A 25,582-nucleotide genomic window follows, 5' to 3' on the forward strand; every position below is an offset into this window, starting at 1 on the left:
ATACTGATGTGAATTTGCGTAGCTGTGGAACGCTCCAAAAACACCTGTTTGGAACATTCTACAGGTAAACGGGCTCATTGGTAACAGGTGAGTGTCATGATTGGGTATGAGAGGGACTTCCTGGAAAGGCTCAGTCGATCATAAGGATGGAGTGAGGTTCACCACTTTGTGAACACATGATTGGATAATGGAGATTACTACATGGGCTCGTTCTAGTTGGTCATTTAGTTGGAGAAAGCCTGCAAGACGAGAAAAAAAGCCCTCTGTCAACTATTACAAATTTTGCTCCTAAATATAAGATCGTTGAAAGCATAGAATGTACAGAATGTTATAACTGATATATAGTGGTGTCTTTTAATCCCATGTGGGACGGGACAAATGTTTGGCATGGCATACAAACAAACTATTTCATTATGTCTGCCTCTTTTAGACCCCACTCCGGTAACGTTGCAATTTCATTTCAGAGCTTCCTAATCCCCCAGCTGCAGCACTGCATATCAGATTTAATTTGGCACGAACAATAAAGTCACTGTGACAGTTATTAATGATTTTACTCCGAATGTAAAGCTCTTGCCTTTCATCCTCACTTGCCCACAGGAATGTTCTGAATGGACTTTAACCCCCCCCTCTCTCTCATGCCATGATAAGTGCTCTCTCAGCACTCTCCCTCGTCATTGTGCTGTCTGACATGATCTAATGAGCTGCTGAAGTGTGGGGCACACCACCCACTACCCACTCTCCATCCTGATGAACACTGCTTCATGTTGCACAGGTCGTGTCACTCATTCACAATATGGTTTTATCCAGTTGTCATTGGGCATCGAGCTAAAGCAAGAAAACTTTACTTATACAGTATCTGAGGTAGTGAGTACATGTACATGCACATTAGTGTCCTGGTTTCGAGTGTCATCCTGGTTTTGCTTTAAGTGGCATTTACATGAAAGATGGGGAACCTGGTTATTCGTATCCCTGCATACGTGAAGATAAGAGAATACAGTTTTCTGATCGTCTGCCTGCAGGTGTGCCTTTGATTCTGTAGCGACTGAGTTGCCTCAATGGCTGATAATGAACACAGTTTGGTTTCTGGCTGTCTGAACTGCTGCCTTCACGGCTGTGCTGCATTTAGCTTCCTCATCTCATTGAGGTAATGGGGAAATGACAGAGACAATACAATCTACTGTATGATCAGCACTGCTGAAGTCAGAATTTCCCATCATTATCATTATTTTCCATCCTGTTTCACTGACAAAGGTAGAGAATGATCAGAAACCTGGGGAAGGTGTTTACATGCCACAGTGTCCCGGTTTTTATCAAAGCGCTCCGGTTAGCCGGGGAAATCGGAATACTTCAAAAGCCAGATAATAAGCAGGATACTCGTACGCACATGAACACGCTCATTGGCGAAGGCTTGAATATTTGTTATGCAACTATGACAGTCAGACAGAAAGAATGAAAAGTGGTTTGCTCTCTCTCTGTCCTCTGTTTCATTTAGAGCCTCAACAACTAGCCAATCAACATCTGATAATCAACTAATCAATGAGAAAATTGCTGTTTTCAGCCTCTCAAATATACAGATTTCCTGCTTTCTCTGTTTCACATCACTGTAAATTGAATATCATTGGGTTTTTTGAACAGTTGGTGGACAAAACAAGACATGTGAGCATGACACCAGCTAAAAAGCAATCTGCAGACGAATCCATACTGAAAATAACTGACAGCTGCAGCTGTAGTTTCATTTGTCTGTGGGTACTTCCAGGAGGTCAGTTACACTAAGAGGCACATTTAGCAGCTTTCCATGTTCAGACCTTCTCTCCCAGGAATTTCCTATTCATCCTCTTCTTGCTTGGCTTCTCCAGGCCCTTTCAGGCCATCTGGACGTATCACAGCGTGTGCAGGGAAACACAGCAATGCCAGAACGCGTTTCAAAACGTACACGTCTGCGGAGCAGAGACCTCTATCGGTGAGAGGAGTGAAATAGAGCATGACAGCCCAGGCGGTCAAAGAGCAGAGGGCAAAGATGCAGAGAAGAGAGACAGGAGGAGAAAGAGTAACAAGGGAGGAGAGACTCTACGGTCCGTTGCCTGGCAACAAAACATCATTCGGTGCAATGGTGTTGGGGGATAAAAAGGAAGAGGGAACTTGAGGAGGAATAGATTGAAGGGGGTTTTGTAGATGCTCACAAGGGTGAGAAGAAGGTGGCGAATCACTCAGTCAGTTGATAGCAGCAGCACTGACTGACAAAACACTTGACTCTGAGTGTTGAACTGAGATATCAGTATCACATGGAATTAACTGTTATACACACATTTATATGTAGCTTGTGAAATATATATGAAAAGAACATCTTACTTTGTTTTGTACGTTCTTTTCTTAAATGTAATGTGTCTGTTTTCTACAACAAAGCAGTCATAAATCAGCCAAACTAAGTTCAGATAAAGAAAAAATGTCTGTATTTATCTAACTGAGGTTTAACATGAAAATCTGGACCTGAGAAAGGACTGCAGCCTGCACACACACGCACACACACCCAAAGAATGGCAAACAAAAAATGCACGTACATGCCAAATATAACAAATTTATATTATTTCCTAGTGCTTGTAATTGAATTTGCTGTCCACTTCAATGTTTTCCCAAAAGTCCGTGAAGGAAAGTCAGAGGTGTAGTTCAGCATATTGAGAAATAAGATTATTTGCTTTATTTCCAAGAGCTGAACGATGAAAAGATAAATATCACTTTTTTGTATGTCTGTTAAATATGAAGCTACAGATAGAAAATGCTTAGCTTAGCATAAAGACTGCAAACATGAGGAAACAGCCAGCCTAGCACTGTCCACCTACACACCAATCAACTCCCCAGTCTGTATTTTCAAAGCTATGATGTCAAACATTCTGCCCAGAAACCAGAAATGTTAACTCAAAAGGTAAAACATGACTCTACAGCCATGCTATATGTTCTCACAGCACAGCAATGCTAATGCTAGCATAGGAACATGCTCACATTGATGACAGGCTGATTCCAGTAAAGTGTTTTTCCAGCAAATGTTAGCATGCTAAACTAAGCATGCTAGCATGCTAACATATGTTGATTAGCACTAAACATGAGGTGCAGCTGGGGTTTAATTGGACAAGTTTCAATTTTGATCTCATGGCACCAGATGAAAGTGTGAAGAATCACCAGAATTAGCATGACATCACCCTGAGGCGTCCGAGCCACATGTGCAAAAGTGTCGGGACATTTTAGTCTGGGCCGAAGTGTTGGAGCGACGGCTACCATTAGCATGGCTAAAAGTTTTTACTCTTTACATATGCAATGCTATGTGATCAAACTACAGTAACATATGGAGTGCTAAGGTCACCGCTGGGGCTAGCGTCACCTAAATTCACCTGAACCTCATTAAATCTCTGCAAGAAAGCCAGGAAGCATATGGTATTTCCCACAATGTCCATCCATTTCTTTAAGTTGCATGTAATTACACAGGACACATTCTGCTTTTCTCGCCTGCCCTCTCTTGTTTCTCTCACTCTTCCACTATCATTAACTGTCCCATTTCGCTCTCATAATGTCTCCTCTCCAATGCTGTAGTAGAGAGAGGTGAGTCAGCAAGAGACAGATAATTGGGCTGATAAGTAGAGGGCGGCAGACGTGAGAATGGCTGGAAAAAACAGAGCATAAAAACAGTTTTTTTTACAGCAAAGGAAGTTTGAGGAATCATTGCAAAGACCTGAGTAATTACTGCAGTGAAGTGTGGAGACGTTGGTAATCTTCACGGGAGAAGACTGCTGAGGACAGATATGTTTGTACTGTAGTAAGACTCACGCTGCTGTTATCACATGGAGGTGATGCATCTGCCACGGTTCCTCTTTTGTCTGTGATGATCACCCACTCTAATGTATTTATGACTCGCTTATTACTGTCTGCAACAAGTCATGGTCTGTCAGGTGTCTAATTTTAAACATGTCTCCCTCTCTCTGTCTCTCTGTCTCCCTCTCAGCTGATTTCCAGCGATGCAGATGGGGCCATTCAGAGGGCAGGTCGCTTCAGGGTGGAGAATGGCTCGTCAGATGAGGTACGTGCAATTTAACACACTTTTTAGCCCCACAAAATATCAGAAATTTGTGCACCCGTGGCGTTTTTGTGTTGTTATTCGGTACATCTGCTTGCTTTGTGTAGTCCAGAAAGCCCTAAAAATGTGACGGTGATCATGACACATTATTAGTTTCATCATGATATGTATTTATTGTAACTGAAAGGAATAGTTTAACACTTAACACTCAAGATTTACAGTACACATGGGGTACACTAAATGTGAAGCTATGGCCAAGAGACGATTAGCTTAGGTTAGCATACAGATAGACTGGCTAGCCTGGCTGTGCATAACCATCCACCTACCAGCACCTCTAAAGCTCACAAATTAACATGTTATCTGATTTGTATCTTTCCCATATTGATGCAAAACAACCCTTGAATGATGCAAACAACTGACAGTCTTGCGTCCTTCAAGTCAAAACTAGTAGATTAGAGAGACATCACAGCTCTGTCCTCATATACCTTCAGTATTACGTTAATTAAATCACATTAATCACCCTCTGTATATCGTATATTGTTGGCAGCATTTGTTGATCATGTTTGTTGCTTTTCATGTCAGCAGCTACAGTGTATGTCTGTCGTCTATTATCTGGATGTGATTCAGTCTCTTGCTTTTGTTTCACATCTTGTTATGATTTCAGATATGATGTTACATAAGACAAAAGGGCCTTCAGTTCAGAGAATATTTACTTTACATCCTCTATGATTATTTACATCACAATACAGCAATAACAGCATGAAGACAGGCTTTGGCTGTACATGATTTCCTGCCCTGTGTTGTAATCAGTACTGCTGCAGTGTCACAGTTTTCCACAGAGGAGACTGCTGTGATTCAAGCTGTGACTATCATGATGACACTGTGGCGTGTGTGCATTTGTGTGTGTGGCAAACAGACTTCGGACTACACTCCGGGAACCTGGAGGAGAACCGATGTCCATCTGGAGAATCCAGAGTACCACACCAGATGGTTCTTTAAATACTTTCTGGGAAAAGGTCAGTGCTGCTCTGCTGTGCTTGCTTTAAAAAAAAAAACAAACACACACCCGAGGAGTTAGTTTGAGGCCGAGGGAGAGCGTATGAGCTCCGCAGCACAAATAAAGCATCTTCTGAATTCCTTCCCTGGTCCACAGGACGTTTCTTATCTTGAGAAGTCAGCCTTGTCCTCATGCTGCACCACTCTTCATTCACGGCCATTACTTGTCAGCATCCAGCCATATCCCCACTGAGGCTCTCAGCTATACTCTATACACCACCCAGGGAGTACGCCCATAGAGGATATATAGACTCACCACCACTGACAGAGCAAAGGCTTTCCCTCAACAGATAACACAATTAAGATCGGACTGCTGGCTTCTGCAACGAGCCCCACGCTCTGCAGCGGGGGTAGCAGGAGTCATTCACAGGAGCAGCCTCGGAGATTAAGAAATACATTAGAATTGGTCACCTGTTCCTTCACCTTTCTGACCCTCATCATCTCGCCTTCCTCATTAACACCCTTCCCGTTCTCAGACCCGCAGTGTAGGCGGCACATCGGGTCTACAACAAAGGATCATTGTCCAGGTTTCTTTAACGTGATTCGAATCAGGACAAAGGCCCTCAGCTGGAAGGCTGAGATAAAGGCGGGAGCCTGAGATGGATGGAGATAATTATGAAGGAAAGTAAGACGGCAAAAAGTCAGTGAATGGATGAAGAGAAATGCATTTTCTCTTCGAGCCAGGGTCTAATCACGCTATGGCATGGGCAGTTTAAAAAGAGCCATGTCTCCAGAAAGTTGGCTCGACCTGCTTGGACTGCAGCTGAGCCATCTGTGTCTCACAGCCTGAACAGAGCCGACTGCATCGTACAACACAACACACGATGAACTCCAGGCCAACTATTCTAACATAAGCACTTCCTGTCCGACCAAGCGTCCAATACAATGACTTGAATTCTTAATTTCGTCATGATTATTTGAAGAACAGTGGAGCAGTCTGTCCTCGTGTTTCCCTGTTACCTTGCATCAGGTATGAAGATAATCCCTGATTGAGTACAATGTGAAAAAAGCTGTTTTCTTACCTGAGGCATACGAACAAAGCGAAAGGAGAAGAAAAAGAGCTCAAAACCAAATAGAGAAAAACACAATGAAATTGTAGAATAAAGAAAACATTTGAGGAAAAGAAAGCATCAGAGGAGGACACAGAGGGATGGCGATGTGGGCAGAGATCCTGCTTCTAATTGGGTTCGGCGGTCTGTTAAGCATTGTTTTCGAAGATGTTACCCTGTCAACCGAAGAGGCAGAGGCATGAATGTGTGACTGCTGTGGTGTCGTCAGGAGATCTTTGTCTGTATAAATGAATGGGAGCCAGAAAATAATGAAAGAAAGGATAGAAAAGAGGACCAAAAAAGGCAGAGAAAGACAAGCCAAGACATGGAAGGGGATAAAAGGGAGAGCTGAATAGCAACAGTTTTGGCAGCAGAGAATATCAGCCATTAAGAGAAAAAATACTCTGAAACTAAAACGTCAGTTCATTGAGACATCCACTCAGTTTGATGTGTATATCATCTCTGTCCTCCCCCCAGTTCACCAGAACTATGTGGGTACAGACGCAGAGAAGAATCCCTTCTACCTGTCAGTCGTCCTCTCGGACCAGAACAACCAGCGGGTTCCTCAGTACAGAGCCATCCTCTGGAGAAAAACGGTGAGTTCACCATCTGCACGCCTCACAGCACTGGTGGAAGACGTACCTTTAAGTATCATTAAAACAATGGAAAAATACTCCACTACAACTGAATGCCATGCATTCGAGGTTCCCTTTGGAGTGTCTCACCTCAAGTTGCAGCAAGAAACACAGAAATGCTCCATAAAAGGCAGAGAAGAAGACTGCGTGCTAATAAACGTGCTCGTTAACAATGCAGGTTATACAATCAGCTTTGCAACTGTTTTATGAGGAAGGAAATGCATTCAGCACCTGTTAGACCTCGACAATACATGCAGTATTTTATGAATGGAACTTTTGCTTAACCAGAAAAATGGCTGCTGTAACTGATGTGTTGTTAGACATCACATTATAAGATTAGTCCTGATGCGTCAGTGTGCACGCATAAATGTGAACACTTTCTACTGGAGTACACAGTTGTTGGTGGCACTTTTTATGGGATCTAAATATGAGAAGGTACAAGAGTGTGTGTGTGTGTGTGTGTGTGTGTGTGTGTGTGTGTGTGTGTGTGTGTGTGTGTGTGTGTGTGTGTGTGAGATGCATGTTGGTGATTGTGCGTTTGTAGTGCGGTGACTCAGCTGCATGACCAAGACAGCTTGGATCTAATTTTGTCCTCCAGCCTCATCTGGAACCTGATTAGGGCGGTGCACCTCCGCTGCCTGATCACATTGATTTGTCCTGTTTCTGTGAGACTCTAACTGGTACAGGATGTTGTTGTTGTTGAACAGAACAACTCTGTTTGGCTTGAACTGCTCTGGTTTAATTTGGTCCTGTGTAATTATTCTATGACTGATTTAAAAATATGTTGTGCGCTGCGGATTTATTTGGGTGACACCGAGTTTGCGTGATATTCTTTTCTAAAATGAACCGCAGTGCATCAAGTTTAAGCGAGTGGCTCCTCAGAGTAAAGAGGGAGCGATTGAAGCCCATTGTGCTAAGTGTTCGTAATCCCTGATGTGTGTCATTCTTGTTTGCTCAGGGCACTCTGAAGATCAGCCTCCCCTACAGCCCGACCAAAACACTATCAGTCAAGTCCATCCTAAGGTGAGAAGAGCTGCCACAGTCCATTCACTCTTTACAATGCATGTATGAGGATCAATATTACTGGCTATCACCTGCTGCTGCTGAGACATGGACAGTGTCGCCAGATAGCCAAATAAGAGCCTCAAATTCACCCAAAAACCAGTAAAACAGCCAAATTTCATGTATGTATGTATGTTACATATATCCACTCACATCTCCACTGCAGTAAATCTTCTTTCTTAATCATAAAAAGTCTTCACTTTCTGAACAGAGGTAACCACCTTCACAGGGTCTTCATCATATATGGCAGGTAAAAAAAAGAGGAAAAACAGGAAAACATTTTGTCATTTATTTATTTTTGCAAATAACAATTAGTTTTGTTATTGATTAATCTGCAGAATATAAAACAGATGGATGATTTTGTCTATTAAATGCTACAAACTGTGGAGAATGGCCGCTGTAATTGTATTTACAACATTTATTTATTTACAGACATATTTCTATTACTTGTTTTGTTTGCCCAACTGTCCAAAAAAGCAGGAAATCCTCACATTTGAGAAGCTGGAACCAAAGAGTGCGATTTTACTTGAAAAATAACTTCAAATAACTGATTGATTGATTAATTGTTTCGTCAGTTATCAGTCATTGCTCGTCTGCTATCGCCCAGTTTCATACTAACGGGAGGCGAGGCGACGCAGATGCATCAGAATGTATTCAAACAGCCCAAATGGTACAAAGAGTTGCCCAAATCATCTTAAGATGCCTCATTTTTAATATTTTGCCAGCACAACCACATAAAAGAAGCCCAGTTGCTCAGACAATTGCCTAATCTGGCAACTCTTCTGTTTTATAGCCATTCATCCTCAACATTTTGTTTCCAGTGGCAGATTTTCGTGAGCAATCAGTAACAGGATGTAATGCGATGCGTGCAACAGGAGATTATAAATTCCTCAGGCTGAGCGGCGCCAAACTCTGAATGAGGATAAATGGTACAAGCAGGATGAGAAATCCCCTGTGTCATTTTCCTGTGTAACCCTTTGGGATATTTGTCTTCCATCACTCCTAAACACCTTTTTCTCTGTCTCCTTTCCCTCCTCTTCCTCATCTCCCCACTCCCAGTGCAATGAACATGGACAGGTTTGAGAAGGGCCCCAGGGAGATCCTCAACCCGGAGATTCAGAAGGTGAGAGTAACACCAGAGCATCCGCCAGCCGCTAATGAAATTTAGCACCGGTCCATTTCATGGCCGGCCTGATCAGCAGCATCTGATTTGGATGATATCCTCAGGCTGTGTCATCTCTACCTGGAGCGCTGGTCAGTGTGAATGACGAATTTTTATGCCTTCTTTCCTCAGGATCTGCTGGTGTTGGAGGAACAGGAGGTATGAGATGACACTGCTTTATGCTTTACTTGTTTGATTCTTCATTTCTTCATCTGGTAGAAGTCGCTGCTGTACTGTTGAAAAATAATCTTTAATATTGTCTTCCATCACATTTTCAGCTAAAGTAATATTATACCTTCTTGTGTGATTGATAATTAGCAGTTCTGAACACCTTTTGTGTGTCTTCTCTGTCATATTTTACATTTTCTTTGTGAATTTCTTATAATAGCAGCGCTGAATGTTAATAGAAAGTAATATGAAAGGCATTTTAAACCAGCTTTAACTTTGCAGGGTTCTGTCAACTTTAAATTTGGCGTCCTGTTTGCCAAAGACGGACAGCTCACAGACGACGAGATGTTCAGCAATGGTAAATCCCTCTGTGCTCAGCTCTTTCAGTGTCTGAAACTATTTAAGCTTGTTTGCTTTCTTGCCAAGAGTTAGATGAGAAGATGGATTTCGTTTTCATATTTGTCCCCTCAATATGAAGCTGGCGGCAGCAGCCAGTTAGTTAAGCTTAGCATAAAGGCTGGAAATGGGGAAATAAGTAGCCTGCCAGCACCTCTAGTGTTCACCAATAAGATTTTACAGTATATTCCATTTGTTTACTGCGCTCGGATTAAACAAACATGTTAATAAGTGAACTTTAGAGGTTTTGTCAGGTGGATTTTATGACTTTCAGCGAGCTTAGCCAGGTGTTTCCTCTTGTTTCCAGTCGTGCTAAGCTAAATCAAGCAGCTGCCGGTGTTAACTTGTGTACATATGGCGTGAAAGTGAATAAGCCCAGTTCCCAAAATGTCAAATTCTATCAGAACAGTGTGTACTGCAATGAAAGACATCTAAGAAGTCAAAAGTCCTGACTTTGTTTCAGAGACGGGGAGCGAGAGCTTTGATAAGTTTCTCAATCTGCTGGGTGATTCCATTACGCTGCAGGGATGGGCAGGTTACCGCGGAGGGCTAGACACCAAGAGTAAGAGAGCCCGCATCTGCTGAATCACGCGCATTAATACAACTTTAAAGGCTTGTGAATGTGCCGTTGTTTATCTTCTTCTGTCTCTTTTTACCTGCAGATGACACTACAGGAATTAAGTCCATCTACACAGTGTATCAGGGCCATGAGCTCATGTTCCATGTGTCCACCATGTTACCCTACTCTAAAGAGAACAAACAGCAGGTGGGTGTGTGCGTGGTTGTGCTTTGCCCTGTTGTATATTTATTTTGAATTTTCAGCCCCACTGAAAGGATGGCAGTGTCTGTGCAGGCAGGATTACAATTGTTAAACATTTGCGTGTTAACACTGACACTGTGAGCAGGTTAGCATGCTGACCTTTGCACTTAGCTCAAAGCGCTGTTGTCACAGAGAGGCTAGCGTGGCTGTAGTCTTGTGTATTGTTGAATCATTCAAAAGAGACACAAGCTACTTAAAAGCATGCCTTGTCTTTCTGTATATGTTTCCGTACATACTTCAGCCCTTTCAACTTCACCTCTTACCGCTAACAGCCAGCAAAAATTGGACCTCTCCCTGTGCTTTACACTGATGTTTGAAGAACTGCACAAAGTTTAATTGCACCTCAGTCACAAGTCTTCATTTTGCAGAGAAAAGACCCCACTTGCACTGAGAGGAAGCCAGCACAATGGCAGCCAACTTGGCAAGATGTGCTCACTTAAGGAAGAAAAAGAGGAGAAAGGCCATTATTGCTTTACTGTACAGCTCCATTTTGTAAAGCCAATAATGGAGTATGATGTGAAAGGGCTTGTGCTTAGCAGGTCTGACACATATTCTGAAATTCTTCTTAAGGTAAAAAAAAGACAATCTGGTGATCAATAAACAAACAGTCTGTGCTATTACTTCAAGTTCATTCTGAGGGCAATGCTCAAAAGCTATTTACTGATTAAAGTCAAAAGGATTTATCCTCTTTGGAGCGTGATTGAGATGTAATCTCATAGCAGTCTGTCTCTAAGACTATGAAATAACTTGAGTGCAAACCTGACATTTCACCTGCCTGTAGCCCGAGAGGAAAGCTGTGAGCAGTGCCCACATCAGAAAAGGTTCATCATCTGAAGAGCATGAACGCACTCATTCAATGTCATGGCAAAATGGGATTTCTTGTGTGAAAATGATGACTGGATGGTGGTACTAGAGGATAAACTGACTTTGATTCATCCTCTGAGGAAATGACAAATAATTTCTCTTTCCCATTTCCTCTTTTATTCTACCCAGACAAAAACGTGAGCAATGTTCTGGTATTTTTACATCTTTTTGTGCAAATGATGATTGCTTCATCCTCTGAGGACCATGATTTTCCTCAGCAAAGTGAATGAGAACGCAGGTTTTATTCATTGCCTAAATGTACTTGACAGGGAAAGGATGGCAGGTAAAGAGAATAAAATAAAGAATAAAAACATAGAGACGGTGTGGAAATGCAGGTGAGCCAGGAGGTAGTGCGCTGGACGTGCCTGATGTTGCTGCCTCTGAAGTTTTGAGATCAAAGAGTTGAAATTATCACCACTTCTGAAAGTGTTATGGTGTCGAGAGCTTGGAAAATATTTCCTGTTGGAATCACACCTTCTTACACACACACACACACACACACACACACACACACACACACACACACACACACACACTATCCCCATCACGGCAGCCTTACTCACTATGTCATCAACACGGCGATGCAGACAAACTAACTTTGAAGCAGCTCTAAATGATCTTTTTATGCTAACAGTGGGTGAAACAGCTTCTTGTAATATGAAAAGTGCTGCTTATAACGATGAACCCACAGAGAATTATCAGCCAGCTCTGCAGTTCCCCTGAGCTCGACAGAGCTTTTTAGCCTCTTTCAGCTCATTGTTTTGGTTTTACAGCAGCTTCACTGTGTTGATTCAGTCTCACGGCTCTCATCAGCTTTGTTTCTAGACACTCCAGGCAGCTGTTTTAGTGACAAAGCTGGCAACTAACCGGAGCATTTAGCAGCTAAATAGCCAGATATACTGCATCCCACTGGAGTTGGTGTTGAGCAGTGGTTTTCAGAGTTTGGGTACGAAAGGAAGAACCTGGAAAGGCTCAGCCGTTCACAAGCAAGGATAGCTCACAGCTAATTCAGCATGCTTTTAATGGCGCCAATTTTCCAAATGGGGCTGAAGTTGTTGTCCACAGCAATAACTCACTGAATCCGTGGCAGCAGGGGTGTTGGGGGGTGAACATATGACTCACAGGGTACTGAGCTGAAATTTTTCCTTCATCTTGTGTCTCTTTGGTCTTTCCTCTCTGGCAGGTGGAGAGAAAGAGACACATTGGAAATGACATTGTCACCATAGTATTCCAGGAAGGGGATGACGCATCGTCATCCTTCAAACCGTCTATGATCCGATCGCACTTCACCCGTATCCTTCATGTGAACAATGTCAGAGAAGTGCGTGGTTCAGAAACATGAAGCGCATTCAGAGGAGCTTCTGCTGTTAAACAAACACTGAGGTGACATGGATTGTGTTGCGTGTCTGTTTAATCAGAGCTTCCTTCACTTTACTTCCAGATATTTTTGCATTAGTTAGGTATAATAGCCAGAATGACAGTTACAGGTGAGTGCTTTGATTAATGTTGTGGTTTATGGTGTTCCAGTTCAGCTTTTGACTTTCACTTGTATTCAGTCTGCTACATCCTCTTGATTGCCTCTGCGGTCCTTGATTAAAAAGAAAAGTTGACTTTATTTTACCACAGTGGGTGATGTTATATATCTGCTCTTTATCACAGGTTGAAGATATTCTCAGAGGAGAGCGTTCCACTGTTTGGACCACCTCTCCCATCTCCGCCTGTGTTTACTGATCACCAAGAATTCAGGGACTTTTTACTAGTCAAACGTAAGAGAAAAACAAACATCAATGCACTTGAATGTGACCAGTAACGCTGCATCATGCCCGTTTTTTTCTGATCTGATCTTTCTTCATCTTCTGCAGTAATCAATGGAGAGAAAGCCACACTGGAGACGCCAACGTTTGCCCAGAAGCGCCAGCGGACCCTTGACATGTTGATTCGCTCGCTCTACCAAGACCTCATGCCTGACCTGCACAAGGTAAAGCTGCATTGCTGACCTCCAGTCTAATGCAGAGACCTGCGCTTGTCCATGCTTGGACGTCTTTTTGGGCCATCCAAGCTGCCTCCTCTGTCTCCTCCTTGTCACTTCAGTCACTGGCGGCGACTGTAGTCACTGCTGCTCTGCTGTTTCCACTGCAGCCCTGAGTCTGCCTCTGCATACTGCACCACACCGGCTGGATACTACTGCAATGCTGACTTTCTCAGCAGGGCTCTCTCTCCTCACATCACTTTTGTTCTTATTTCTCCTGTTTTTTCCCCCCTCCTTTCACTGTTGCTCCTAACACAACTTAGTTCTCGCTGTGTTTCACTGCTGCTGTCCTCACCCCCTACTGTACCAGGGTCAGCCTCTAAGACCCCTTTCTGCTTTCTTTTCCCCTCTGTGTGTGTGTTGGCGTTCCACGTTTAGGTTCCTTTTTCTCCCCAGAACATGTTAAACCGGCGGTCCTTCAGCGACGTGCTTCCTGAGTCTCCAAAATCGGCACGCAAGAAGGAGGAGGCGCGGCAGGCTGAATTTGTCAGAATAGGGCAGGTAACGAAGTAATAAATACACGCAAGCATACATGGACCAACGCACCTGATCATCTCAGAAACCTAGACACACAAGCACATGTCAATTATTGGTATCACTGAGCAGAATATTAGCACCTAACATAGCTAACATTATTAGTATGAAGTATGATGCAAAAATGCACTCTAAAGTTCAATGGGAGCTCATACGAGGCGGAGGTCAAATCATGTGGGTATCCTCCAAACCTTTTGTACGAAATTCCCGAGCTTTCTCACGGTCACACTAGAGAGAACGCTAACAAGACTAACTGTTAAAGGTGGAAATGATTCAAGTGTGTTCAAGCAGACTGGCAGAGCTCAAAACTGTGGCAATTAAGAAGTCAGGAAGAGGAGACCTGTGTTTCTCCTAGGCTGACTGCCTCAGGGGGCTGGATGGGCCGCAGATATTTGGGCTTAAATTTCAGACAATTAGGGTTGTCGGGAAGCTTTTTATCACACGTACAGGAACATAACGGCACCTAATGAGGAGCTGCTGGCAGCTACAGGTGGGTGAAAATGGTAAAAAGGTTAGCATAGATGCTGCTTTAGCATCGGTTATATCTGAACTGGAGAGTGCTGCTGACACTGAAGCCTTTCCTCCTGGCTGGCTTCGGCAAGAGTCCTACTGCAACATATGCTTCATTGATCTGATTGGTTTAAGTTAGCCGGTGATGGACACACGGTTCATCCGATCACCTGCCAAGTAGTTTTTGAAATTGAGTGCCCTTTTCCGAACAGTTTCCAAGGACGACTTCCCAGATGGTTCTGTGTAACGAACCATCTGGCGGGTCAGGTTAACCAAAGATGCTCTATACCAACAAGATTAGCCATTGCAAGCTGCACCAATGATATGAAGCGGTGTATACTTCCTGTCTCCTCAGTGGTCACAGTCCCCTCTCCAAAGCCTCATTGGACAGTTTAAACAGTAATTAATTACTGATGGACTATTAAATGTCCACGTCAAAACAACACAAGATACAGTACAAATGTACTGTTTATGCTTTATTTTGAAGCTCATTTTGATCTACTACTTGACTGTCCAATGTGTCATTTAATTCCTGCTCAAATGACAGAGAGTATATTTTATAGCCATGAGCCTCTATTGTGGAGAACAGGTAAGATTTGAGCCTTTTTCAGACGGTTTATTCACAATGAGCCAGTGCAGGTTACAGGTTTAACACAATGATGAGATGAGTGGAGAACCTGCGGTTGTGGGAGAAGCTACAGGTGTATAGAAAGAAAGTAGAAAGAAAGTAGCTTCTATCAGATCTGTGACTCTTTGTACTACGATTAAGTCCTTCAAGGGCTGTGAGTCCTGACACGCTGCTGAGTGAACTGGACGCTTGCTTTCAGGAGGGTCAGGACGGGGTAATAACTTCAGTCCAGTAGTCATTACACGGCTGATGTAATCATCATTACACCTCTGTTCTGGGTGATGATGTAACTAGAATTATACAGGAACAAAGCCTGAAAACACACAGAAGAAAAGCATGTAGAAGAGTCCACGATGCCCATCCTGGTTCATCTCTGGCATTGTGGAAATCATTTGCATCATCTGAACTAGATATGTTTGGATTGTATCCTGAAGCAGCAAAAAAAAAAGAAAATGAAAAGTCGGCACCTTGAATCAGCTCTAAAGATGTTTTTATGCTACTGAAGTATTTCTTCCTCTCTTGTTTCCTTTGTTATCTTCACTCGCGATCCCTTGTTCTTCTTCGTGTTACTGTTTGTTTTCTACCTCGTTTGTCTTGTTTCTGTCGCCCTGTGCTCATAAACACAAAGCCGAGGCATCGACACACTGTGCTGTAAAGCGTGACGACAAAGGAAGGTAGACGCGTCGAGTCATTGATTATCCACTTTTGGACAGACAAGGCGTTTGTCCTCAACTTCACAGACCGTATGCTTGCTCACTGTGCGGTGCACAGTATGCACAATGATTTTATGTTGTCGCGGGTGCCTGATAGGGCAGAATATGTATTTTTTATGGATGTTTTCTCGCGGTTGGTGGAGTGCTCTGCACTGCCAGTTGCTGGGTATTGATTTCATTATCTCCAGATTGCCTGTTTATGCAGATATGTAAATAGAAGTGACTGCACGGCTTGAATTGGAAAGTGTCAATCTGATCAGATGGTTGCTGCCTGAGCATTCGTGCAAACTGTATTTTATTTGAAATCTGAGGCAATTACACCTTTTATTTAATGTATTATAACACTCTTTTTTCTGTTGCCAGTCGGCTTGTCCAGATCTTTTCCACCTCTGTGAGCTGTTGCCATAGTTCTCAGTGTCAGAGTAAGCGTGGAAACAATGGCAGGGTAGTTAAATATTAGTGATGGAAAATAAGCTGCTTAATAAAGCTCGGACCAACGCTGGCTGCGTAATGCATTTATATGCATGATGCACACTCCTTTGTCCCATGCAGGGTACATGATTTAAACGTCCAGTTACTTTAGGTGCAGGTGTAAGATATGTGCAACCTGAAGTGGTGCATGTTGAACGAGCAGTTTTGAGGTACTTGTACCTTACCAGAGTATTTCCATTTAGTGCCACCTCTGCCTCTACTCCACTCCATTTATCTGCCACCTGTAGTTACTCTTTACTTTTCAGATTCAGATGAGAAGTTTATGAAACACACTGCATTGATAAATATGAAATCAGTGGTTCCTGATTAAAGGACAGCTGTGTCTAAACACTGATTTCCCCTCTAAACTCTACAGACGGTTTCATTTAAATACCTGTTCAAGACCCAAAGTGGTAAAATGATCCAATATTTCATTTAAAAAGGAATCAAGGATGGAAGAAAAGTCTGAAAATGAAAACACATACTCCACAACTCCACCTCAACCAGCAACAACAGTAAATGCTACTTATACACGGTTGCATCAGTAATGTTATATATAATGTATCGGTCACTTTGGCCATTTTCGTGCAGAAATAGTACTTCTAATTGGAAATGTCAAGTACATTTTGCTGATGTTATTTATGCACTTTGAAGCAGCCTTCTCTGGTGCATTTCTTTTGCATTTACGGAGCAGTATAGCCGCTGCATATCAGCGAAAAGTCTCAGATTATTTTCACATTCTTGAACTAGTGCCTTTACTTGAATAAATGATCTGAGCTCTTCTTCCTGCACTGCGAGACAAAGGAGTGACAGATGTCTCTGCTGTGTGTCACGTCTGTGATGCCGTTTCATCTTCAGGCTCTGAAGCTGAAGACCATCGTGAGAGGAGATGCCCCAACCAGCCTCGTCACCACAGGCCTGTGCAGAAAAGAGGTGAGTGCACGTCTTTGAGACATTTCACAGCACAAAACCTTCATCTTAACAAGTCGTTTAAAACACAGACAATTCGCCCTTTTCAAAGAGTCAGACAGAGGTACTGTTTTTCGCGGCCGTATCCATGTTTGAGAGCTTAAAACATCTGATATCAGTTTTTAAGAGGGATATTTTTTTCCACATAACATAAACAGACAATCTTGATATTAATTCCATCATGCACGTCTCTGTGTTTATCTTCATGTGTCTGTATGTTTGTCTGTGCACGTATGCTGCAGCCATGGGAGTCCCAGCCGTTCTGCAGCACGTTCCCCTATGAGATCGTGTGTGCCGACTCCTGGGGTCAGTCTCTGCTGGCTGCCACCGACACGGCCGGGGTCATGCTGCTGGATGGTGAGGTCACCCCTAATCGATATCTCCCTATGTCCTCTAAAATAAAGCCACCCATCCATATCCATTCAATAGTGCGCTCGGCAGAATGCCAAGGCCAACAGCTAACGTGATGATGATGATGATGTTGTTGTGCACGTTTCAGGCCCTGATCCGGCTTTGCCCAACGCTGGTGAGTGCCGTGCAGCTCCTGCTCCTTTCTTGATTGTCATTGTTAAAAGCTACAGCCTCATTTCTGATCTGTTTTTTCTGATATTCCCCGTCTTTTTATCGTGACGTATGCATTGTGTTTCAGAGACGCAGACTCTGCCTCCAGTGCAGGTGTTTGACAAAACCATGGTGGTGAAGCAGATGCACGTTCTTGAGCCTCAGGACCTGCTTATCACCAGGGCGGACAAAGGTAGGCTTAGACCACATGAAGGAGGAGGATGCTGCTTAACACCCCCTCCCTCGTGGCTTCCCCTGCAAACCCCTTTTTTTTTTGCTGCAGCAGAACAGTATTTGCAGCACATCTTCTTTCTCATTATTCCCACTGCTCTCTCTTATTTCACCTCTATCATCTCTCTGTGTATTGTTTGAGTACACACTTACCCTTTCCCCCTCCATCAGCCCAGCGAACACATTGATCTCTAGCTGTGAAGGAAGCTGACCTATAGAGAACCAATCCCTGTTGTGCTTGTGCGTGTGTGCGTATAAGAGTGTGTTTATCCTGCAGGACTGTGAGATTGCAGCGGATAACTGACAGAGAAGCAGAGAGACGCAAATAAAGTGAAAACTGCAAGCTTAAAAACACAAATAGTGTATACAAGTAGTTGCTGTGTACTAACAAACAGCTGTAGGATTCGTCTCATGTTTGCTTCAACCAGAAGAACATGCAATTAATTACCCCGCTGCTGATTAGCTAACCCTAATATTGACAAACAGGGCTGACTCTGTTTTGATAGTGATTATGCGATGGCAGCGCAAACATTTGTCACGACTGCGTGTGGGCTTTGATAAAGCTTCAGAGGGAGCATGAGCCTTAAGAAGCCTTCTGGTAATCCTCCCGCAGTACGACACCATTGTCTGGCCGTGGGAGGATGCTAAAAAAGAGAAGGCAAATTAAGAGTAACCTTCATGCAAAGCAGAAGCGGCGTTTGTTTTTGTTTGCAGGGAAGGACGCTCGGCTCTATGTGTTCAGACTCAGCACGCTGAAGAGAGGCCTGGAGGAGAAGCAGCTCGTCAGAAGCAAGTGTGACAGCCGGGAGAACAAACTGGAGAAAACTAAAGGTACAGCGCAAGGAACATACAGCGCAAATTAATCCCCGCATCAAACAAGAGAAAGAGGTAGAGAGAATCTGCTCAGTTCATTTTATGAGCCATTATGCTCATTGAAACACTTTTTCTTGCTGTCTTCATTCCTCCTGTTCACACTGGCCATTAAGAGAGAGCTCGTTCATGCTTCATTGTCAGGGATCCTCATTCTGTGCACAAATACATTCCAGTGTTTATCTGAAGCTAATATGAGGCTTCAGCAGTCTGACTTAGATAATCTTCCAGATCTATATAAAATGAAATGCGCTCGTTTTTAAATTAACTTCGGCTGCTCCTCATATTAAATTCAGAAAAACTCATATAAAACAGGGAATGTATTTTTGCACAGACTGTGGATCCACTGGAAGCTCGTTGGGAAACGATCCCCGAATAGCCAAAACGGTCAAACTGTTCATTTCAGTCATTCTAGTCTCATTCTTTAATACTTGTGCATCAAACTGCCTGCTTGTTTACATTCTGTTTAGATGTTTGGGATATCATTCTGACCAAAACATTTCAAACTTCTTTAAAATAACATTTAATCGGCCTAAGGCTTGAAACTGTGACCTTTATCAACGACCTTTTTGCAAACACACAACATTTGGCCTGCTGCTGGTGTCACGCCAGCTGTCTGTGGTGGATGCATTGATCTGTGGGATGATGCCAGGGAACAACACCTACAGCACAACACATGTCCAATGTACTCTCTGTCTCTGTCTCTCTGTCTCTCTCTGTCTCTCTCTCTCTGCCCCCCCCCCCCCCCCTTGTCCCAGGCTGTCATTTGTACTCTATCAACACCCACCACGGTTCAGAGCTGAGGATAGTAGCAGCCATCAGGAACAAACTCCTCCTCATCACCAGGAAACATCCGCGGTTTGAAGGCTTCAGCGCCATCGCGCCGGGAGCAGACTCACCGGTGGAGGAGTTTCAGTACATAAGGGTACAAAACTCTGCACGTATGACTAAATAAATGAATGAAAGGAGGGAAAATTCCCTTTTAAAGCTGCTTTCTAATGAAAATTAGATTTCCTCTCCACATGCATTTATTTATCTGAGAGCCAGGGTTTCCAAATGTGCGAGACGTGAGGCAGACATGCTGCATGAGGTGAAGGAGACAGGTGCACGCAGGTGTAAAAAACAACAGGAAGTTAGTTATTGTACTTGGCTTGCTGATTTGGCTCGCTTACCAGCACAGCCAGCAGTTGGAGGAGCAGAGGCACGCTGCTCATGGAAGCAATTAAGTTTGTTTTAAAGTACCGTAATTACCCAAATTTGCATCAAGCATTTTACTAGATTATATTACGTCAAATCTTAACGCACAGACATGATACACATATTTTCATATACAGCGTGACTTCTACTCTCCAAGTACGTCCCTGTCTCCAAAGTCAAGTAAGTATCCAATGAATCCGTTCCAGAATTTGCTTGAAAATTATGTTTTTTTTAAGTTTTCTTCAGGGTCAAAGTGATCCAGTGATGGCTGTCTCTAGGTACTTGTAGCTAAGTCAGCATTCTTTTAATGATACCAGTTTGCCAAAATGTAAACAAGTGCAGGCTAGAAAAGAGGAGGATCAAGGTGCAGCCCAGCGTTAAACCACAGTATGGGCTGTATATAAATACATACTGTAACTACATATGCTGGACGTACGAGCTGAGATCCAAAGCAAACTTAATAGTCTGTTAATGTAATTAAATGAGTCCCCATGTGAGAGCACTGAGGTTATCATGTACATCCGTCCATCAGGAGATCTGTCTGTGTGACCCGCCGGTGGTGATGGCGCTGGTGGACGGGCCGACGGGGGAGAACGACAATATGATCTGCGTGGCCTACAAACATCAGTTCGACCTGATCAATGAGAGCACTGGAGATGCCTACCGGCTACATCACGTAGACGCCAACAGGGTGAGGCGCACGTGCACGTGCAGATGCACACGCTGGTGGCTTCCTCTCATTTAGTTACTTTTTTTTTTTTTCCACAAGATGTTTGGTTATTCACTTTATTTACCTGCTGATCGCCAGGCTGTTCTACTTTAACCATTTGATTCTGCTTTAACCGTCTCTCTTTTGAAAGAGTCACCAAAATGAGCTGCAGTGGAAATCTATATTTTTTTATTGCCTGCATGGTTACTCAGTGCCTTGTGGGTACGTGACCTGGAATTATTTGTTAGTCTATCGTACGCGACCTTTGGATCTTGTCGAAATGATTCCCCTAAACTGACTCGTCTCTGCCTGCAGGTAAATTTTGTAGCAGCCATTGATGTGTATGAAGACGGGGAGGCGGGTCTGCTGTTGTGCTACAACTGTGAGTCTCCCTTTTATTCAGATGCTATGCTTGATTCACGTCTCTGCCTCCGCTGTCAAAGCCTTGATGTTCTTCCTCGCTGTCGCACCTTTCAGGAATAAAAATCAGAGCACAGGCAAAATATTAAGAGTCAAGAGATGAATTATGAATCCATTTTATCTTTTGTCTGCTCTTTTATGTCTGGATAATGGGACAAACAGCACTCGAATTTCTCTGAAATGCTGCTCTCACAACACAGACAATAAAAAAACAGTAAACAGAAGAAAGTAAATAATTGAATCTGTGAGCTGAGCCTGTTTCCTGTGTCTTTCACAGATATTTGTTACTATAAGAAAGTTTGTCCGTTTAACGGCTCCACACCGATGATCCAGTCCAACACGTCCGACTTTCACTTCAGCTGGAACCAGATGCCCAATGCTATTGGTGGGTTACTACAGCAACGGCGCCGGGGCCCCACCCCGCCCATGCTGCTGGCCTGGCCGGAGCTTGCCGTCACCATGGAAACACCATGTGTAGCCACAAGATCCAACTGGCCTGTGTGATTATGTGTGTCTTTACGTGTGTGCGCGCGCATGTGTCTGTTTTTATGAATGCAGGAGACGACGAACAGCAAACACACCTGGATCCCTGACCCCGTTGATAACAACACGCTGCTGCGCGCACTATAATGTGCCCTCCTTTCTCACTCTCGAACACACACGCTAATCCAAATAATAGCAAAATGTGCTGAGTAGTAAAACAAATGCACTGGAATATACTGGAGAGCCTCTTCAAAGCAATTTTTTTGTGATCTAAACACAAATATGTGTAGAGATTTGCCACTGGAAGCGTTCTGGTTTCCGTTTGTAGTTCAGGTAGTTTTGACCAATCATCTGATTATAGAGATGAGCCGAAATGTCGAGTTGTTGTAGATAGGGATGCATCGATCCGCTTTTTTCACCTCCAATACCGATACCTGAGGTTTAGCAATCAGCCAATACCAATACAGAAAAACAGCGCTGAATTACCTAACAAACGGTATGTCTCATTGTGTGGAAAAGACTGAGATCATTCTTTTGTGCCTCAGACTTGACTTAAAAACATTTATTTCCTATTTTTTAAAAACAAACAGATAGAAATGTACTGAGTTAATTATGTATTTAATAACTGCGCACCAGTACAACAATCTTAAACCAATAGCTTCTCTAGCTTGGTCAAAAAACATGTAAAAAAAAAAATCTAACAAGTGTAACTGGATCTGTCTCCCACTTACAACCGCATCACTCACAGCACTGTGATAGAAGCCCCTCGTTGACAACCAGCTGCACTATACGTGCAACGCAGCCTAAACTATGTGCTCTCATGCTGTCCATCGCCTTTCGCATGTTGCTGCCGTTGTACCTCAGAATCACGTGGACTTAACAAATGTCAAACACTTCCTTCAGGGTGGCTGCGATCGCGTCGCTGGTGTGTGACCCGCAGACCAGTTTGTAGCATTGAGCGTTGCACTGTGTGGCACGAAACTCTCATCCAGCCAGTGTGCAGTTAAACTTAAATGTGACACGGGACACCCTCTCCATGATCTTTGTTGCCTGCATACTGTTAGGTGGAAATTTACACCTCTTTCCTTCATCTCCTTCAAAGATAACTGTGTCATACAGCCACCTGAACTCAGCATGCTCCCTGGCGTGAAACCTTTGTAGGTGCTTCATTAAGTTGGTCGTGTTATAACTTGGCGTTTTACCACCACCCCTCGCAACATTTACTGCGCAGTATTGCAAGTAGCCGTCAAGTTAGTAGGCTGAGGTAGTCTGAAAACGTTCCAGATAGCCGATCCTTTCGCTCGCTCTATTTTGAAAACAATGCGGTCCACATTATGTGCGCTTCAGAATAGATCCGCCCCTATGTATCAGGCCCATTCCCACTGATACCCAATTTTCTTCAGTATCGGGACCGATACAGATACCAGTATCGGATCTGTGCATCCCTAGTTGTGGAGTTTGAAAGTCAAGCTGCTCATCAGACTGTAAACAATGACTGGCACATGGAGGAGGAAGTCTTGGTCCAGATATCCATTACTTGTTATCTGGATACACCTAAAGCCCAAAAACATTGGCTGTTGCACCCAGAGGCTAAAGCGCTGTCAGACGATAGCCAATGGGTTTCCAGAATAACTGTTTGGCTACTCTAATCAATCGAACTTGAAAGGTGTCACTCGTAGTGACAAACACACAGAATTATGTATTAATTAATATTCCCCTCAGCTCTGAGCATTTCAGTAATTTACTGTTTTGCTTCATTCTGCAAAAGGCAGCTGTTTTCTGCAAAATTAAAAAAAAAGGTGATCAACCCCTCGTGTGACTACCCAGCAACAAACTGCCGACAGACAAAACAGAGACTAACTGGTGAATAGAGCCAAGCATTTAGCAGCTAAAGAGCCACACTTCTCCCTCAGGAGACCAAAACAGAGCTAAAAGGAGGCTGAATATTAGACTTAGAATCAGTATCTGCGTAACAATATAGCCAAAAGTGGCCAAAGAAATCAGTTACAACAGGTTTAAGATTTGATATGTGCAAAACGTAACCAGAAACTGGACATCACTTCCACATTGAGTCTCTGCGGTTTGACTCATCCGCGGCTCATCATCAAACCAGCTCTTTGATGGTTTGTTTGAGGCTCGTCGTCCACGCCGCGCTGCAGTTTGCTTTCCACTCGTACATTTCACATCAAACAGAGAAGAGAGGGGAAGCGTCTCGAGCCACGAGGAGAGATGCTCAGCCTGATTCTCATTCTTCTGTATGCATCATCGACTAATGATGGCATTTGAAAATGCCACTCTGAGCGAAAATCCTGAATGTCTCATGTTGTGGGAGTTGGGCAGTTGATCATGTAGAGTGTTTGTTGATCATCTGCTGCTGCCTTCCTCATACGCTCATGTTGTCTCTGCAGTCTGCGCGTTTCCTTACATCCTGGCCTTCACGACGGACTCCATCGAGATCCGACTGGTCGTCAATGGCAACCTTGTGTACACAGCGGTGGTCCCGGAGCTACAGTTGGCTGCCTCACGGGTCAGTATGATTGACAGCCAACACAACATCAACGTCAACAATGTACACTGCAACTTTTTAGGTCCAAATCTGGTCAGGAGTTAGATCATTAGGAAGCAGAAATGCAGGGCATGCAGAATGCTGCACCTCCAACACAACTGGTTTCACTACAGCACTATAGCTTTTAGCTTGTGAGTGTTTTCAGTGTTGGAAGGTCTCTCTCTGCGTTAGAGAAGTAGCTGTCTCAGCTCTCTCCTTTCAATCAATCTTTATTGCCCTGGTGGGAAATATGGCTGGCAATCTGCATGGCTACAAAGCAGTAATACACTCATAATTCATACACGTAGATAATTCAAAACAGACCACAGTGCACCGGGCGTAAAACAAATATCTTTTCCTCCTCTGTCCTCATTCGATCTCTGTTGTTTTCTCTTAATGTTTCCTGGCGTCGTTACATGTTTGCCGTGTCTCCGTATTGACCTCATTTCCTCCCCGTGTCCGTCTGTTTGTCCACCCGCAGTCGGACATCTATTTTGTTTCGTCTGCTCCGGTGAGCTCAGCCTCCAACTGCAGTTCGAGAGACACCAGTTCCCAGAGTTCCCCGCAGACGCCCACCGGCTACGAGATGCCCGTGTTCCCCTCGCCGCTCGGTGACGGTAAGCCCCGCACAGAGAAAGCACAGGGGGATGTTGATATTAGTGCTTCAGTACCAAAGGTTATCAGATGTCAGTGTTGCCTGCAGACCTGTTTGACTTGCTGCTGTTAGCCTTGAGCTCCAGACGCATTTACATGAACCGGTTCGCTGAAGCCGCAGCCTCACTGTTGAATCGTGGGATTTTCTAGGGCAACGTGTTTAATTGCGTTCATTTTCCCGTCATTATTACCTCATCCTTTCTGACTGTATAATTACTGATATAATTTTGCCTTTGGACAATTATGGAAGTTGTCGGCGCTCCTCAAATTGACTGGGAAAGATCCATAATCGCCGTGATCTGACTGATAGCTTTAAATATTTTAACCCATTACCAATGAATCCTGTTAACTTTACTCAACAGCTGACGAAGTTCCAAGGATTTCTGATTAATCTCCAGCCAGGCAGCCATTTGCTTCTCTACTAAAAGTATTACATAACTAAGTATGTTTATGTAAGTTTATTAAGTATATATGTGATACTTCTTTTTAAATATTTCTCCGTGATATTAAATATTCATGGCTGTAAAAACAGCAAAGTTAGAGATTAGTTCAATTTAAAAAAACGCAGAACTGCGTGAGAAGCTAAATAAGAAAACACAGGAAAGGAAATTCACTACATTAAAGACTTCACTGCCGTTTTCTTGTCACTGTTCAGTTTGTCATTGCAAACCTGGTGAAAACTGGCTGGTGTGTTCAAGGACCCCCCGACATCCAAGGTTTAAGGCTGACAAGCAATGCTTTGACACGTGATGCAGGAATATAAATAATGAACAAGGCTCATTG

General features: G+C 43.5%; 1 protein-coding gene across 5 annotated transcripts in view; it reads left to right on the top strand.

Moving 5' to 3' along the window:
• Window positions 1–25,582, top strand: part of garnl3 (GTPase activating Rap/RanGAP domain like 3) — a 67,748-nt gene that overhangs the window by 33,889 nt on the left and 8,277 nt on the right. For 3 of the 5 annotated variants that reach the window (XM_070988522.1, XM_070988525.1, XM_070988524.1), the window contains exons 3-27: window positions 3,992–4,066; window positions 4,980–5,079; window positions 6,646–6,764; window positions 7,762–7,826; window positions 8,925–8,988; window positions 9,160–9,186; window positions 9,478–9,553; window positions 10,055–10,153; window positions 10,254–10,357; window positions 12,459–12,567; window positions 12,717–12,762; window positions 12,935–13,041; window positions 13,138–13,253; window positions 13,683–13,805; window positions 17,019–17,093; window positions 17,372–17,486; window positions 17,629–17,655; window positions 17,779–17,883; window positions 18,636–18,752; window positions 19,550–19,716; window positions 20,521–20,679; window positions 21,013–21,079; window positions 21,395–21,502; window positions 24,009–24,127; window positions 24,627–24,762. In XM_070988522.1, coding sequence (XP_070844623.1) covers window positions 3,992–4,066; window positions 4,980–5,079; window positions 6,646–6,764; window positions 7,762–7,826; window positions 8,925–8,988; window positions 9,160–9,186; window positions 9,478–9,553; window positions 10,055–10,153; window positions 10,254–10,357; window positions 12,459–12,567; window positions 12,717–12,762; window positions 12,935–13,041; window positions 13,138–13,253; window positions 13,683–13,805; window positions 17,019–17,093; window positions 17,372–17,486; window positions 17,629–17,655; window positions 17,779–17,883; window positions 18,636–18,752; window positions 19,550–19,716; window positions 20,521–20,679; window positions 21,013–21,079; window positions 21,395–21,502; window positions 24,009–24,127; window positions 24,627–24,762 — 2,425 coding nt within the window. The remainder of the gene's footprint in view (window positions 1–3,991; window positions 4,067–4,979; window positions 5,080–6,645; window positions 6,765–7,761; window positions 7,827–8,924; window positions 8,989–9,159; window positions 9,187–9,477; window positions 9,554–10,054; window positions 10,154–10,253; window positions 10,358–12,458; window positions 12,568–12,716; window positions 12,763–12,934; window positions 13,042–13,137; window positions 13,254–13,682; window positions 13,806–17,018; window positions 17,094–17,371; window positions 17,487–17,628; window positions 17,656–17,778; window positions 17,884–18,635; window positions 18,753–19,549; window positions 19,717–20,520; window positions 20,680–21,012; window positions 21,080–21,394; window positions 21,503–24,008; window positions 24,128–24,626; window positions 24,763–25,582) is intronic. The other 2 variants (XM_070988523.1, XM_070988526.1) reach the window with 1 other exon arrangement.

The sequence above is a fragment of the Chaetodon trifascialis genome, chromosome 20 (assembly GCF_039877785.1).
Source record: "Chaetodon trifascialis isolate fChaTrf1 chromosome 20, fChaTrf1.hap1, whole genome shotgun sequence".
NCBI classification, from domain to species: domain Eukaryota; kingdom Metazoa; phylum Chordata; class Actinopteri; order Chaetodontiformes; family Chaetodontidae; genus Chaetodon; species Chaetodon trifascialis.